Source organism: Gobio gobio (assembly GCF_949357685.1).
Source record: "Gobio gobio genome assembly, chromosome: 6".
In the NCBI taxonomy this organism is placed as follows: domain Eukaryota; kingdom Metazoa; phylum Chordata; class Actinopteri; order Cypriniformes; family Gobionidae; genus Gobio; species Gobio gobio.
Genome location: NC_137102.1, coordinates 13,199,844 through 13,216,861, shown reverse-complemented (window position 1 = coordinate 13,216,861; position 17,018 = coordinate 13,199,844). Strand labels below are relative to the sequence as shown.

At 38.2% G+C, this 17,018-nt stretch overlaps 3 protein-coding genes across 4 annotated transcripts; 2 read left to right on the top strand and 1 right to left on the bottom strand.

The window, feature by feature from the left end:
* Nucleotides 1-542: 542 nt before the first annotated feature.
* Nucleotides 543-4,293, top strand: fitm1l (fat storage inducing transmembrane protein 1, like). Its single transcript, XM_079819822.1, has 2 exons — nucleotides 543-2,664; nucleotides 3,326-4,293. The coding sequence occupies exons 1-2, from the start codon at nucleotides 2,486-2,488 to the stop codon at nucleotides 4,023-4,025; spliced, it is 879 nt and encodes a 292-aa protein (XP_079675948.1). The 5' UTR covers nucleotides 543-2,485; the 3' UTR covers nucleotides 4,026-4,293.
* Nucleotides 4,294-4,491: 198 nt separating this feature from the next.
* Nucleotides 4,492-15,650, bottom strand: trnau1apb (tRNA selenocysteine 1 associated protein 1b). Of its 2 annotated transcripts, XM_079819820.1 has the most exons (10): nucleotides 15,352-15,511; nucleotides 14,703-14,800; nucleotides 10,791-10,890; nucleotides 10,309-10,361; nucleotides 9,568-9,609; nucleotides 7,360-7,491; nucleotides 6,815-6,934; nucleotides 6,277-6,508; nucleotides 6,119-6,161; nucleotides 4,492-5,300 (listed from the first exon to the last, which is right to left on the bottom strand). In XM_079819820.1, the coding sequence occupies exons 1-10, from the start codon at nucleotides 15,385-15,387 to the stop codon at nucleotides 5,158-5,160; spliced, it is 999 nt and encodes a 332-aa protein (XP_079675946.1). In that variant the 5' UTR covers nucleotides 15,388-15,511; the 3' UTR covers nucleotides 4,492-5,157. The 2 variants fall into 2 exon arrangements, with proteins under 2 accessions (XP_079675946.1, XP_079675947.1); XM_079819821.1 differs by lacking the exon at nucleotides 9,568-9,609 and having other exon boundaries at nucleotides 15,352-15,650.
* Nucleotides 15,651-15,753: 103 nt separating this feature from the next.
* mrpl34 (mitochondrial ribosomal protein L34) lies at nucleotides 15,754-17,017 on the top strand. The gene is made up of 2 exons (XM_079819819.1): nucleotides 15,754-15,872; nucleotides 16,360-17,017. The coding sequence occupies exons 1-2, from the start codon at nucleotides 15,817-15,819 to the stop codon at nucleotides 16,676-16,678; spliced, it is 375 nt and encodes a 124-aa protein (XP_079675945.1). The 5' UTR covers nucleotides 15,754-15,816; the 3' UTR covers nucleotides 16,679-17,017.
* The last annotated feature ends 1 nt before the right edge of the window (nucleotide 17,018 follows it).

The following is a 17,018-nucleotide window of genomic DNA, read 5'->3' as shown; positions in this document are numbered from 1 at the left end:
AAAGTCCCCATAAAACATGGAAATCCAATGTGTGTGTGTGTGTGTTGGTGGCCTGGTAAACCCTAAGTTATGTGGACAAAATGTCTGCATAAAGATGGCAATATTCGAAATAAATGTCCTTGAGGGGACATTTTCGGTCCCCATGAGGAAAACAGCATATAAATCATACTAAGTGATGTTTTTTTGAAAATGTAAAAATGCAGAATGTTTTCTGTGATGGGTAGGTTTAGGGGTAGGGGATAGAATAAACAGTTTTTTCAGGCTAAAAATAATTGTGTTTATAGAAAGTCCCCATAAAACACGATAACAAAATCGTGTGTGTGTTTGTGATATATGAGGACAAATTTGTATAATGACACGGTATTACACTGGTATTACGACATAAACATGAAATATGAGGACATTTAGAGTGTGTGTGTTTATGTGATTTATAACAGGGATCTCCAAACTCAGTCCTGGAGGGTCGCTGTCCTGCAGAGTTTAGCTCCAACCCCAAATAAACACACCTGGACCAGGTAATCAGTGTCTTAACTAGGGCCTTGTAAGATAGCGATTAGCTGGTTCGGGTGTGTTTAATTGGGGTTGCTAAACTCTGCAGGACAGCGGGCCTCCAGGACCGAGTTTGGAGACTTATAAGGACATACATTTGTATTATGACATGTGTACTACATTGGTATTACAATGGAAACATGGTTCAATGAGGACAAGTCCTCATTATTAAAATTACTTTGGAGTAGGGGGAATATACAGTTTGTACAGTATACAAACCATTACACCTATGGAATGTCCTCAAAAGGATAGGTGCACCGTGTGTGTGCGTGCGTGTGTGTTTAAAAACGTTTGAAATCATCAACCTGACGATCATTGACATTAGGTTATTTTTATCTGATGTGATAAAACATTCTGGGCTTTAATATAGACTTTAGTCAAGGTTGCATATTCTTCATTTTTGGCAGGAATGAAAGTGAGGCTGACAGATGTACAGTTTGTTAAATGGATTGTTATTTATTTATTTAACATGCCCATTGTTCAGCTGACGAAACATCTAAGACTTTCAGTTGACAGAAACACCATTAAACATTTTTGAATGTTGTGAAAATTACATGTGATCTAGGAACTATCCCTCACAGCCTTGTGTTCATTTGCATAAAATTCAATATGGCGTCTATGGCTTCCTTTAAATAGAAAGTTCCGTTCACAATCTTCATCTAAACATAAACTAAAACTACTATAAATCATATAAAACCCTTTATATTGTGGAAATATATTTACAGAATACTTCACCAGTGTGTACACACTGCATGCTCTTAAACACATGGCAAACACACTACACTTATCTTAATATGGAGCTAATTAAAGAAAGCTGAGAGAGAGAGAGCAGACGGGTGTTTGTAAGAGCCAGAGAAGATAATGCAGCTGGTGGAGACAGTGGAGGCCATAAAGAGACTCAGTGATTGACAGAGACAGACAGCACCAACAGCTGAATCTAAGAATGGAGAAAGCAGCAGAGAGGGATAAACATACAGTACAAAGGTTAGAGCTAAATATGGCTGAATTGAAAAGCACCCCGGTAACTGTACATAGCATAGCATTTACTGAACCACTGACATTTTAAGAGCACTACTTGAAGCTCGTCCACTGAAAAAGAGCACCAAAATAGGATACAGAGATGTTTAAGGGTCACATTCACATTAGATGTTGATAATTTATTCACATTTGTCATCATTTACCATTTGGTCCGCTACAACGACAATACAGTCACAGAGCATTTTCACACAGAAGTCTAATTGCAACATGACACCCGCCAACACGAAAGTAAAGAAGGCGACAACATTTCTTTTTCGGTTCTGAGGGGGTGGGGAGTGTGTGGGCCATGTGAAAGGTGCAAGAGACCCTCTTAGAGCAGTTGTGCTGCTAGAGATGAAAGAGACCCACGGATTAAAAGAACATGGAAATCAGGAATGAACTGGACTTTCTTTCTCTTGGATACAAGGTGTAAACGGAAGTTGTTGGCTGCAAGCGCATAAAGGGGGAGTGCTCCCAGATTTCCGGAAACATAAAGATCAGAAGAGAGATAGGCTGTGAAAATCTCCTGAAGGTTAGAGGACACCAAGTATAAGAAGAGGAAAGTGCTAAAGTAGCACATGCCATTTTTATACCTGGATTAAATGCATCAATATATGTGACTAACTTCAGAAGCATATCTAAAACATGCATTGCTAAAAAAGCGATTCCAGTGAATGAGAACATCCTATTGCAAACAGCCCATTGGAAAAGACACTTGAATTATTCTCTGGACATGCTTACTGTTTGATAACTTGCATACATTCATTGTGTATTTTTTACTTTTACATTAGTGGAATTTTACAACTGATCAATCGCAGCTGTCACTGAGGAAGTTTTTGTAGGATTCTGAGAGAAACTGGACTCATAACAACAATCCATATTAACTGTAATTCAGTGGTGTGGTTAAGGAAAAATACAAATGTTTCTAAACTCTATCCTTGTGGTCATTACTGACCTGGCAGCTGGACTTCTCGGCAATGCATCATTTCGACGTCATTTTCATTTGTTGCTGTCAGCATTGCTTTTGTTTGGGCCCCTCCTGAGTCTGTGGGTGTCCCATTATAGTGTGTTTGCAAAGAGGACTCACTTTCTCTACAGGTAAGCATCACAAACACAAATTAATGTCATTCAAATTCAATTAAGCAATACCACACTATCAAGCACACTGGTGTTCTGCGGCCTCGTGCCAATCAAAACAGCATGATTGCGAGTTTCTACACAACAGTTCAATAAACAAGTTTATATTGAGTAACTTACGTTTTTATATACAGTATTGCCTATACAATATATATAACTATCCTTTACTATCCTTGCTCCGCAAGTGAAGATATTCCCAAAAGAAATCCAAAGGATATTATCTGAACTGTGTTTTGAATGAATCGGTTGAGTGAATGAGTCAATGACTCACTCATAAAGACAGCAGCATCCGAATATACATGTTTCCCTAGTAGACGAAGAACAGTACGAGTGGATACTTATTTGAGTGACCTTTAAAAAGTGTGTTCTATATAGTATGATTCAGGAACATTTCTAACTAGAAGCACAGGCCCCTCATCAAAAAAGTGTACTTATAATTTGAGGCCCTTTCTTTATTTTGTTACGGAGACAAATTTTGTTTTTGAGTCGTTCACAGGCTGTATATGCAATAAAGAACTGCTTCATTACTGACAATTGCGCTTGCAAATGAGAGCAAACTAAATATAGAATACACTGTGCTTAATACTAATAAAGTAATATGTCATTCACCATTCATTTTTAGGGTTTTCCTGCGCTCAGGCTGGGGCTGGACCTGCATCTTTGTTGGCTCTTTTGTCTTTGTCCTCTCTTTCTCAGTTCGTCGCTCACTCAAAATTTCCCTGCGACACCTTTCTCGGCTAGCTGTGGCAGGTGGATTGTGGCTGGGCTTCCGCAAACTGCTTTGTCTATTGGAGAACGCCACCGGGAGCTGTTATGAGCCCCTCAGCTCCACTCTTGAGCTGGCTTCAGGGACCAATGGAGATGGCCAACCTTTATTGCTTTTACGGGAAGGTGAAACAAAGGAGGTCTGCGTCCGCTCTGGCATGTTGTGGCGTGGCTATGAAGTATCTGAAGATGCCCTCCTGCTATGTTTGTGCTGCCTGCTTCTAGCTGAAGAGACTGCAGTATTTGGGCCATACCTTAGCCTGGGTGGACCCTCTGAAGCCCCGTTGCGCATCCTCTTCCTGTTCTGTGTCCTGCTGTTGAGTCTCTGGGTGTTCCTGCTGCTTTGTCTGCTGGCTTACTTCCCACAGTTTCCTACTCAGCTTCTGGGAGGCGCTCTGGGTTGTTTGAGCTGGAGAGCATTGTATCAGGGCTGGTACCGACTTGGACCTAGTTGGTACTGCCCCGGGAGGCCAGGGGTGGGACTTTTGTCTACACAGAGCAAACAGGATGAGACAACTGAGACTCTGTGTGAAACTAACACTAACGAAATCAACTAGAGAAGGATTGAGGAATTAGAGCTTGACTGAATTTGGACTAATTATGAGTCCAGTGAAACCTATAGAATATACAGCCAAATCTCTGTCAATACAAAATTCATGTATATTTGATATAATTGCTGGTATTTAGATACTTCATTCAATACATATATGCTAAACACTCACTTAGACCCTGATAATGAAAAAACATGGCTTTCTAACATCATAGGTTGGGAACAAGAGAGTGCAGGGATAGTTCAGTCCAAAATAAAAAGTAATTATTTACTCATCCATGTCATTCCAAACTTGTATTTTTTTGTTGTTGCATGATTTCCAATGCCCTTTGAACCTTGGCTTACACAATATATTTTGCATCAGAGGAATTAATCAAACACATTTGGAACAGGTGAGCTATCCCTTTATTGATTTCAAGATTTGTTTGCCAATAGTTTTACTAAACTGACAATGACAAATGAAGAGACAAATGAGACATAACATTAATTTATTAGGTTCATCCTTGACAATCTCAGTTTGTTTTTTTTATTACAAAAATACTCAAAGAATTTCTGAAAATCAGCTTTAAATAAAAAAACTTGATTCAATTATGCTCAAACGCATATGTAAATGTAAGAATAGACAGATCTTAATTCTGGGTCAGTGTGGTATTCATTTTTAGGCAGTTGTCATGCTTTGCCAACGTCGCTAAAAATGACCCATCTCTTGAACAACGCTTTCAAAAACCATCAGTGGTTTCATGGCAGACAAAATGGGGTATATTTAAAGAGATATAAATGCCAATTCGGACCACACAAGTTTTAATACCCACAAAGCATGCTTCAAATTTCTAATGGAAAAGTTTAATAAGGCAAGAGTAGGAATAGCTCCCAGTTAAAAATGACAATGGTAATAAAGTAGATTCTTTCCATATATCTTAAAAAACCTGTTCAACAAAACCTTAACTATCTAACTTTGAACAAAAAAAAAAAAGGTGATGGACACGCACGAAGAAAAACATCTCGTCTGCTGGGATGAAGCTCCAAATAAAAGACTGAAAATGAGAAAAAACATTCTCTGAAAACTTGCTCAGAGCATTATAAAAAGGCATGTTCCTTCACAAAGCATAATAATCCTGGACGGTGGTTGGTAGAGACAGTCAGGAACCGTTCATCATAGGAATTTCCGATGCGACATTGTCCAATGGCTGCCAGTGGCAATCCATGAGTGAATCATAGAGCTCCTCACTGCGCTCCATGTATTGCTTATTTAATGCATCCACATCCACCTGCAGGTTTGGGTCTGAGGGGGAACGAAAGATGGTGAGTAATGAGCACTGATGTGTGTTCTTCCTATAGAGAGTATGCATTGACGTCACTTTCCTGCCGAAACACACACCCTCAACGGGACTGAGTGGCAAAACTGCCAGCTGCACGACTGGATTTAATAGGGAAACTGCAAACAATTATCAGTTTAAACTAAAGGTTGGACTCGATAGTTATCCTTACAACTTCTCAAACATTCAGTGGATATTGACATGCAGCCAGGAATCGTGATTCCTGACATTTATGAGCTGGATTTTGACGCCGGGGAAATGCATAAAACAAATTTGCCTGTGAACGCTTTACATAAATACAATATAGGTAGGTCTAAAAATACAGGTGACCACTTCTAGCAATATTATAGTTTCATATCGTCCAGCACTATAATTTTTGTCAGTGTTTATTTAAAAACCATCCAATCATGCAGAATAGAAGATGCTAAATATTTAATTGACGAGTTCGTTGTCAATGCAATATATAGGGTATGATTTTACCCTATAATTCAACATATTGACAAAATATGGAGTCCAGGCGTTTCTGTGAATTAAAGCGATTAGTTTGCTTCACTTTTCTGTAGCTTTCAGCAGTCTGTAAAAATATACTTCAGATTTCTTGTCAAATCTATTTGTACTGTCAGTCTCAAAGTTCTTTCCTGTTTTAGATGTGGTGTGTTTTTCGCGGCATTCACACTGAAAACCAATGCTGGAAACTCAGTGGGTGTAACCGCAGTCACTCCGTGACGTGCATACCCTCTATAATCAACAATTTGGTCATTTAATCAGTGAAACTAAATATTACCTTCAGAAGGGTCCTCCTCAACATCCTCAGTGCCATCATGGGACTGTTAAAGCAAAATAAAGATGGTCAGTTCCAGAACAGAAATGGTTTAGATTAACAAAAAAACAATATAGATTAATCTTGTGTTTGCTGTATTGATAACGGAGCTGCTAAGATACCTCTGTGGATCCCTGCATGTCAGGGGTGATTGGGGGCACTCCCATAGGTGGGGGCATCATCCCGTGTGGAACTGGCGGGGGGGTGGCATACGGGTTATATCCGTAGTTGTAACCGCTGTACTGATCATAGCCCCACTGTGGATAGTAGCTGTTATAGGGCTGTTGATAGTACTGCTGTTGATAGTTGCTGTTGTAGCTGTTATTCTGGTTGTGGTAACTGCTTGATTTGTTGCTAAAATGTAAAAGAGAATATAATCAGATTTCATGTGCATTTGTCAGGTTTAAATAGCAGGACTGACAATGAATATACATCAAAATAAAAGAAAATTACAAATACGCAATTATGATTAAAAAAAATATATAATTTTATATATATATATATATATATATATATATATATATATATATATATATATATATATATATATATATATATATATATATAATATATATATATAATATATATATATATATATATATATAAAATTAATATTCAATTTATTTCATAAAAGAACGATTTAAGCGATTTAAAATGTACCCTTTGTTGACGGCGATGCTTATCCTGATGGATTTTCCTCCCAGGCCGGATGCGTTCTGAAACTCCTCAAGGGCTTTCTTCTGTTCATTCTCATCGCTAAACTTCACAAAGCCATAACCCCTGTGCATTTGAAAACACTAGATCATCAGCACTTGCGCTCTCATTCTTCATGCGCCTCATCATGCAGCATATGCATATTTCAATATGTATTCAGAAAGTAAAATATTTATTTGATGGTAGAACTGAAACTTCTCTTTTACTTTTAACATGAAGTAGCATCACTTCAATTGTGAGTTGCTCTTGCTTACCCTATATGGGGAAAACAATAGTTTTAGCAGATTTGTAACAACGGCAAATCACATCCATGTATTGTTGGCCCTTTTTTAGGAGAGGGAGGGTAAAGAGTAATCGACTGAAAGTAAGCTTTTAGAAAATATAAAATGTAAAGGAAACCTCTTTCTGTGGTGAAGATCAGCAGGTCGAACTGTCAGAGAAAGCCACGTATGGTTATGCAGTACATTTGTGATGGCTAAAACATTTCATACCTGGAGTTCCCATAGGGATCAGTGACAACTTTGGCTCCTTTGCATGAAGGGAATTTTTTCAGAAAAAACTGATGAAGCTGGTAGTCATCCACTTCTGATGTGAGATCTCCAACAAAGACAGAGAATTCTGGGCTGAGGAAGAAAGTAAACTACATAAAGTGAAAACAACCTCCACAATTTACCATTTTTAGGTGACATTGTAAAAAAAAAAAAAAAAAGCAGCTGGGTCATTCTGTGTTAAAAAATTGGAAGCTTCCCCAGCTAAAATGTTTGATTTTGTTAATATTTTTTCTGAAGAAAGGCAAATATTAATATTGAGGAAAGCCAAACTATTTAAATGTCATATATGAATATTTACTTATAAATATTTTTGTATCATTTCATAAGGGGAGACTGTGTTTTTCCCTAGAGTTTGCATGCCTATAACTCAAAAAGTATTTAATACATTTTAATATCTTTTTAGATTTTGGTTCTTAACAAACCTTTCTTTTGGCATCTTCCATTTATGCAATTAACTGTCACCCCACATTTTGAGCATAGATGTGAAAATGCATAATCGGAACTTAAATGGCTGTAATTCATGAAAGCTTTGGAATACAGACCTATGGTTGGTCTCTTTTTAAAGAAGACACTAAGCAGATTATTGCCGTAGTGCAAGCAAAAAATGAAAGTGTAAAGAAGAGTTATAAAAGTTTAAATTTACTCAAGGTATCTACAGATATAAACAGGTTAAATGTAATACTTTTTAAGAACAATTTATTTAAGACATTAAGGACCTGCAGCCACCAAGCAAATGCACTAAACATTTTTTATTAGACTAAAAAAGCTATCAAAATCAAAGCCATGTCTCATTTTGCATAGGCACAATACCAAAAACAGCCACCGGGTGACACCCATTTCCAGTGAATTTTCTTGAAACGCTTTCTTTTGTCACAAATAAATAATAAATCAATTTCTGACAACATCACTTCTATTGCAAAAGTGTCACCAAATATGGAGTCTTGAGTGTCAACGATATGCTTTCTCAAGATTAGAAAAAAAAAAAAATGATATTATAAAAGTGCAGTAAATTTGATATGAAACATGACATTGCCCACAAGAGGCGGAGGCTGCTAAAAGGAATTAAAGCACAGTTTTCATGGTAATGCAAGATCCGATTTTTTTATTGTTTTCACAGAATACTGAGGGTTTCGAAAGATAACTAATTTATGATGACAAAAAAAAAAGTAATGTGTGAAAGCAAAGGCAATAAAAAAAGCGTCCCGCTACTGGGGCACTGACAGTAAGGCCCTATATGTTTCAACCCCATAGATAATTCCACAAACAAGTTTCTGCGGCAAGAATTTTAACACACTCGACTGACTGTGTGTCACGTTGGTTAAAGAGGACATTGCTATGGTCACTGTGCCAATCATTTCAATTTCGAGAGTGAATTCCACATTTGGAATGTGTATATGGCCGTTACTCAATGAAGCCGTCTACACTGCACTGTAAATCTCATTTCCACACTTTGTTAAAATGAGAGGAATTGCGCACTTGCATAACTCAGCACTAAACAAAAAACAAAAACTCTGGCTTGAGCGGTGCATGGATTCTGACACACCTCTAATTGGCCATTGCGTTCAAGAAAGCAACAGATATGTCTGTGATTGGCTACATTGCTCAATACTGCCAAAGTATGTTGTAAATTTAAAAAAATTGACATTCTCCAGAGCACAAACACAAATACGCACTGGAGTGTTTGCCAAATCTGTCTGCCAATGACTTATTATTTCAGCTTCAACCGAGGGTTCTCTTGCTTTCATTTGAGGGTGCTTAACACCCATGTGGTGGAACCGGGCTTGACTGAGCCTCAAGAGACTCTGGCACATAACAATTAGACCTTATGAACTACAATTTTTTTGAATCTCCTAATGCAAAAGGTTGGTGTTGTTTAGCATTTACAAAGCACTGTGTCGGGCTGAAGAAACAAAAAAGTTGGATACGGAGATTGTGTGGCTTAATGTGTAACTGATTCTTGTAAAATAATGTGTAAAGCTAAAAAAAAGTTAAGCAAAGCTTAAAAGCTACATTTCAACTTCATTTCAGCAACAGCTTGTTTTCCGCTCCCACACATGTAAACAGTAACCTTAGATATACTTTATTTTCTTTGTTTAGCTTTATTTTTAGTCGTTTTGATGTCGGGCACTTCTGAAGATTTATCCTTACTTGGAGATGGAGAAAGAGCTGCTTTTATCCTTTTCAGCGACCCTGTTGATAACCATTTATCCATGTTTAAATCTGTTGTAGCCCACATTAACTGTATGCAGCAAAATTGGTGGTTTATTCTTAACATGACTGAACAGCGAGTTTAAATACTTAATACACACTAACAGTTCAATATTTCTTTTTTGTTAATGATTTATTGTATTTAATTAAACATTTTTACATATATCAACGAAATTAAGATTTGTATTAATAGCAGGCTAAATGGCGGCCCCCCTGCAATATCATTGGAACCCACTGGGAGGCAACGACCGACAGGTTGAAAACCACAGGCATAGAACATACCCGTCTAAGTTCCATAAATATTATTTTTCCAAAGTTTGCCTGCCTGTAACTCAAGTATTATTATAGACATCTCACTATCCTCATAGATTCTGGTTCTTTAACTTCTCTGGAACTATCAAGAGTTAATTTGGCTTTAGATTTTAGGTGAAAATTGTCATTTTAACCCCCCTCTACAAAATAGTGGATTACTCAGTAAATATTTATCCATGTATGGCATTTGATATTTTGGCTTACATGCCCATTTTCGTTAGTCTTTCTTCATAAAAAAATATTAACAAAATGACAATTGAGCCGGGCACCTCTGGCTGCTGGGTCACGGAATAACCCAGCTGCTTTCCGTTTGGTTTCTAAAAAAAGAGATCAGAAACTCAAATGTTATTCTGGACATTGTGTGCTTACCCAGGTTCTGGCCTTTTCCCATAAGTTGCATAGTTTAGCTTGAACTTCCTGGGCTGAAATGAAAAGAAATACAACCATTGAGCAAACGGAATGACACTTTGCCTGTAGTATGGACATAATTTCGCTAACAAAGCATCTTATTATTTAAGTAAGGAAGCTATTATTTCCACATACCTCCACCAATCAGTACTGGCTTTATCCCATTCTTCAGCTAGTTCCTAACAGAGTTTATTCACCAGCTTCAAACAAAGTCATTTTATAAACAGCCTCAACCACCTTCCTTAGGGAAGAAATTGAGCTCTGTAACTTTCCCATCACTAGTAATATATAGAGTAATAACTGAAATGTCTCATATGAGGTGGGGGCCATGCTGGATATGCCTTCCTATAATAATCTAAATATATGAATGTATTGAAATCAAATATAGATTAAATTGTATAGATAAACTATACAATTTAATGGGTGCAAGTTCGGCATCTCACCGGATTTGATCCTGGAACCAGCTTGCCATTAAGCCTCTGCACACAACGATCAACGCTGGCCTCATCTGACATCTCCACAAAACAGTATCCAGCCGAGCCACTGAGGAAACACAGAACAGTTATTTGAGAATCAGAAAAAAGACAAAAAGGTAAAAAGCCCCGTTTCCACCGACATTACCCGGAACAATTTGTACCAGGAACTTTTTTTACAGGAACAGCGTATTGTGAAAGCTTGTAAAGCTAGATTTAAAATAAGACAGCGTATGTTATAATCAGCTATTACGGACATTGATCGTGCGATTGCTGAGACAACGCGCGCCATCGGACAGAAAGAGCAAGACTGATATTTACTGAACGCAGAACGAACCTCGCAAGACTTTTAAAAATGCCAATGTTCAGCGCCCAAGTCCCACCTCCGAAAGTTTCAGAACTTTGAAAAAGTACTACCTCGCGAGCAGGGCCGTTTGGAGGGGGAAATATTTACCCGGAACTTCATTTAGACCCTGGTTCCTGCGGTCGAAACACACCGAGTACTACCCCAAACTTCCTTGTTCGTGGGGAAAGTTTCTGCGGTGGAAACGCGGCTTAATTGCCTTGAATGAGGTACTTATATATACAAGTATAAGTACAAGTACTTATTGCCTTGAATGAGGGAAATAACTACAATCCTTGCTACAACCCAAACATGGCAAAATGACACGACAAAAGATTGATTTCTAGATGATTATATATAGATAAACAACATTTTATACTTTTTTGTAAACTATGTATATTTAGTTTGAAAACGTAGGAAAACTGACTGTGTCATTTGTAGTGCTCCATGATAGTGAGCGGGTGCGAAAAATTTGTGTGATTTGCATGCTGCGATTCTCTGATTGGTGTAGATTTTTTCTGCAGAATCGTGGGTGACATCATTTTTCACCAGGAATTCCACTGTTAATTATTCAAAACTAAAATTGAAATCATGCGGGCTAATGGCTTCAACCTCGTAGCTCACAGTAGGTCTATCTTTAAAGGAACACTTTAGCTAACTCACCGTATCCCCCAGAGTTAGATAAATACATACATACCACTCATTTCCTTACGTGCCATAACTCTGTCTGACGCACCCTTCGCTAGCCTAGCTTAGCACAAAGACTGGAGGTAAATGGCTCCAGCTAGCCTACAGCTCAATAAGTGACAAAAAGTCAACATTTTCCTATTTACATGTTGTGATGTGTATAGTTACATTCTGTAATAAGACAGACGGAAAATTAAAAGTTGTGATTTTCTAAACCGATATGGCTAGGAACTATACTCTCATTCCTGCGTAATGATCAAGGAATTTTACTGCCGTACCATGAGTGCAGCGACGCAATGATATTATGCAGTGCCTGGAAATAGGCTAACTTCCATCAACATAACCAACGTGTAACAGACTTCGTTGTGATTTATCTTATAATTTGTTTTTTGTGTACATTTTTGACATTTCTGTGTGTTTAAAAAGGTTAACGGTCTGCATTATCTGTCTTAATAAGTAAGGACTTATATTTTGACAGATGTTGTAGTCTACTGAAAGATAGTGAGAGCTTGCGTTTCATCGGAGTGGTTAGGCAGATTTAAAGTTTGCAGTTTGTTAAGCACCCCCCGAAAAGGCATAAGGTGTTTATGTGCTTGTTTACTGTCATTTGTAATGAGTATTTCTGTGTATTTCGCTGTATGTTAATGATAATGCTATGAAGAGAGAGAGTTTGTGTACGAGGTGTTAATGCGCACTTCTTTGCTTTATTTGTTCAGCTCTGACGGTGATTTTTTGGAGATCAAATGGTTTCAATAAACTCCATGAAACATCGGTAAAGTCTGGCCATCATTCGGACAGGGTCCGCAACACAACGTGACAATCTGCTTGCACAGAGCGTGCTGGGAACTATTTTCAGGTGCTGCATAATATCATTGCGCCACTGCACTCATGGTACGGCTCAAAGTTCCTTGATCCTTACGCAGGAATGAGAGAACAGTTCCTAGCCATATCGGTCTAGACAATCACAACTTTTCATTTTCCGTCGGTCTTACACAATGTCGGTCTTATCCAACTTGTTCTCGACTTCCGTGTATGCCTCCACGACGCATGCGCGAGAATATGACGTAGCGCCGGCGTTCGGACATATGACCCAGAAGCGATTTGTTTACGAGCAGAGGAAGACGCGCGTGTCTAAGCTGTTGGATTCTACATTGATCGTGCTTTAGGTCTCGGCGTAGTGCTCAAAATGGGGCTTAAGTGTGCATTTCATGGATTCCCGAACGCCGGCGCTACATCATATTCTCGCGCATGCGTCGTGGAGGCACACACGGAAGTCGAGAACAAGTTGGATAAAGGTGTTATTTTGATTTTTTTTTGCGCACAAAAACTATTGTCGTCGCATCGTAAAATTATTGTAGAGCCACTGTGGTGAGATGGACTTTGTAACGACGTTTTAAGTGCCTTTCATGGATCTTGGAAGTGTCAATGTACTGAATGCAAATGGAGGCCTATCTGAAGCCTTTCTCAGCCATCAGCTTTCAACTAAAATATCTTCATTTGTGTTCCGAATATGAACGGAGGTCTTACGGGTGTCCAACGACATGAGGGTGAGTAATTAATGACAGAATTTTCATTTTTGGGTGAACTAACCCTTTAAGGCTATTCATTTTCAAACTTGCATTTTATATTTTAATCTGGACTAAATTACATGCCCTAGATATTGTTTGAATATGTTCTGACTGTTGTTCAATCACACACTTTACAAGGCTCCAGTATTTAACATTAGTTCCTTCATTAACAAACTGACAATGAAAAATACTTCTAAAGCATGTATTAATCTTAGTTAAATGTACATTTCAGCATACCTATTGTTCTTTATAATTCTTTTGCACTTTAATCTGTTTTAAATATTTGTTTACTTTATACATTTTTGTGTATTGCTTTATTGTATTTAAATGTTTGGTTCTTTTGTTATAAGAAAGTGATTTAACCTGTTATAGTATGACAACACTTTTTTGCAACTTATTTCAATATCGTGATAATACCATATACCGTGATAAAGGCTTCAGCAATTAATCGCAACATGAAAATTTGATACCGGCACATGCCTAGGGCCAATATACTGTTGGAGATTTCACGCCTATAAATACGCAGCATGGTGGTTATTGCAATCCAAACAACATAATGGGAGACATATCAAAGTTCAAAAGAGAACAGATTGTGACCTCACCTGTGACCAGGACAGCGTATCTTTGTGGTAGAGTTGTTCCGATTCCGATACTAGTATCGGAAATATCACCGATGCCAGAATTTGTTGTGGTATCGGTGAGTACTTGAACCCATGTACCGATCCGATACCATTTTCTTAAACAAGACCTAGTTATTATGACCGCGAGCTTTGCCTAACCACTGCGTGGTTCTTCTTCACTGCTCAGAATGCATTACAAACACAGGAAGTTGTGCTGTGTTGCCACAAGCAACCCATTTAGAGAAGCGAAGAAGAAATGAAAATGCAATATCATGCCATTCCCTACTGTGCACCTAATGGTTCAAACATTGTACCCTGAATTGTATCAGCATGATAATGCACCAAAACACAGAGCAAGACTTGTGACAGAATGGTTTGATGAACATCTCCCATGGCCTGCACTGTCACCAGATCTAAATATTTTTGAGCCAATATTTTTGGGCCACCGTTAAGGACTTGTTTTTGTTATTCCCAAGACGAATTGATGCTGTTTGGCCACAAAAGAAGGCCCTTCACCATAACTGTGGTCTAAAACCAGGTTTCATTTCAGAGTCATTGTCCAACCTGTGCAAGTTACCGTTAAAAAAATCCCTTTGGAGAAAATGTATGGGCTATTTTACATCCGGAACCGACTGCACTATTTAAAGAGGAGATGTAATCTTACCCAGTAACTCGATGTGTAATAATTTTGACACCGAAGGCAGTCTCTCCCATTGTGCTGAAAGCTTGCTTAATGAAGTTTTCATCCATGTATGGGTCTAACTGAAAAACAAATGATGAGATTAATAGCCTGAATTATATTTCCAGTAAATCTATGTCAGCATATTGTCAATATTAAAAACATGTTAATGATTTACAAGAGAAAGCAGAAAACAAGAAAGTGCGTCACGTGTCCGTTTACAGCGCAAGCACCAGCGACATAAAACTTTAAACGACCAAGTTGACTTAACCTAGTTTATTGCATTACACTCTGTTGTTTAACTCGAAATCATAACCCGGTCATGCTGTTGTTCCTCATTATTTATACTACGACACAAAAGCACGAATGTAAATATAAAAGGCTTGTCGAGAATAAACACGAGGAAACAAACCACGGATTAATAAGAACTAACTTATATTGACAAAACACGATAGAATATTAATTTAAATTTGGTCTACAGCCAGTATGTATTTCTGTAGTGACCAGTTGTGTTTACTTGTTCCGGCCTGTTGGTCGTTTTGCGTAACATCGAGCTAAAACCACATGCCGCTGTTTTCTAACCTACATACTCGTTGAATTATCGAGGAAAAGTAAGCAAAAACACAATACTTACATCACCCATCCATAAGCTTGTCATTCTGTTAAACATCTTGGCGGTTAAAGTTGTTGCACCCCAGAGGTTTGTGAAATTAAACGAAAGTTGTCTGTTGAATTTGCGTGGTGGTTCGTGAAGCTAGCAGAACGTTTACTGAGGACAGCAAGACACACTTCCGCTTCCGGCCGCGCAGCTCTCTGATCCAGTGAGTTCACTCCCTCCTGGAAGTCTGTCTATTTGGTTCACTCATGGTTAAGCGCACCAAGCTCTGGAAATAATTCATGCATGGTTTCGCTTCCAACAGCTCCTCTTTTTATAATAAAAATAAATAAATCATATTGTGTTGCGCATATGTTATTCCGAGTTTGACTTCAAGGGGCAGTAGTGAGTTTTGAAAACTCCTGCCAGTCTTCCAGCAGAGGAAGAGACGCAAGACACGTGATGACTTTGGTGTGATATTGATGGAAGGAAGCTGAAGCCGAAATGAACACGTTACGAACAACATTTTTGCGCTTTTCGGGGGTACAGAGTTTGTGTTGGTATGTGGCACCACTAATTTCTTAAAAAAACGCGTTTTGGTCAATCAGTTTGCTGAACGTTTGGTTAATTGTGAATTTTAACCACCAGCGTTAGTGTTAACCTCACTTCACGCGCGCCTTAAACGCAATTAAATCTCAATGATATTAATCTAATTACAATGTATTGCAAAACCTCAGCTAGATTAAATATAGACTGCTTTAGAACATAGTGAAAATTATATTTTTACTGTGCATATTATGCAGTATGACATGCAGTGCAATAAATGCAGATCTCTTTCCTTTTAAGAGCGACACTATGTTTTTATTTATATTACATTTCATTTTACAATAGTCTTGAAAGACAGACCAATGTACAAAATCATCTGTACATTGTCACTCTGCCTTTCAGTTTTGAGGTACACTGGGTTGCAGTCTTCAGGGCTCATTTATGATATGCATGTGTATGTATTGTATATGTATTATACATTATGTTCTTATTATCTTTCAGGAGTAATGGCAGTCCCCCTACCATATTCAGCTGCAGTCAACTACGCTCTATCAGTTCCTTGGTTCTGCCAAGGGCAGGGGGCGAGCAGAAAACTTTCCTGCAAGAAAACCTGAACACCAAAGCAGAGGGAGCCAGTGTTTTCCAGCAACCTCTCTGGCACCACCAACAAGTCCGCACAGTCAAGCGTGGGACAGAATATCAACCGAAGAACATGAAAAGAAAAAGGACCCATGGCTGGATCAAAAGAATTAGCGCTCCAGGTGGAATCGAAGTAATCCTGCGCCGAATGCTCAAAGGACGAAAATCCCTCACACATTGAGACTCTGACCGGACAGTTGCTTTGATATACCTTTGAAGTTAATCTCAGTTGAATGTCAGCTGTGCAGTACATCTTTTGGGGTTCTATTTAAAATAGTTGTCAAATTTGATAAATGAATGCACAGCAGTAGCCTCATTGGATGTTTAATTTAATGTAATGGATCCGATCCTTCTTCATACTTCCAGTTGGTTATGTTCATGCCAAAAGCTCCGCTGTATGCAGTGTTACAATCAGATCAGAGCATTTACTATTTCACAAATAACATCAGCTCACATAGAAGTTAGGACAGGAAGTATATGTTAAAATCAAAATAATATTATACAAATAAAAAACACATTTG

Bases quoted from the DNA above. Each gene is read 5' to 3' on its own strand.
- mrpl34 (XM_079819819.1), top strand. From the start codon at position 15,817: ATGAACACGTTACGAACAACATTTTTGCGCTTTTCGGGGGTACAGAGT. The intron at 15,873-16,359 runs GTATGTGGCACC...ATTATCTTTCAG, and splicing joins GGGGTACAGAGTTTGTGTTG to GAGTAATGGCAGTCCCCCTA.
- fitm1l (XM_079819822.1), top strand. From the start codon at position 2,486: ATGTTTCTAAACTCTATCCTTGTGGTCATTACTGACCTGGCAGCTGGA. The intron at 2,665-3,325 runs GTAAGCATCACA...ATTCATTTTTAG, and splicing joins AGGACTCACTTTCTCTACAG to GGTTTTCCTGCGCTCAGGCT.
- trnau1apb (XM_079819820.1), bottom strand. From the start codon at position 15,387: ATGTTTAACAGAATGACAAGCTTATGGATGGGTGAT. The intron at 7,492-9,567 runs GTAAGGATAAAT...TTTCTTCCTCAG, and splicing joins AGCTCTTTCTCCATCTCCAA to CCCAGAATTCTCTGTCTTTG. The intron at 6,509-6,814 runs GTACATTTTAAA...TTTACATTTTAG, and splicing joins AGCATCGCCGTCAACAAAGG to CAACAAATCAAGCAGTTACC.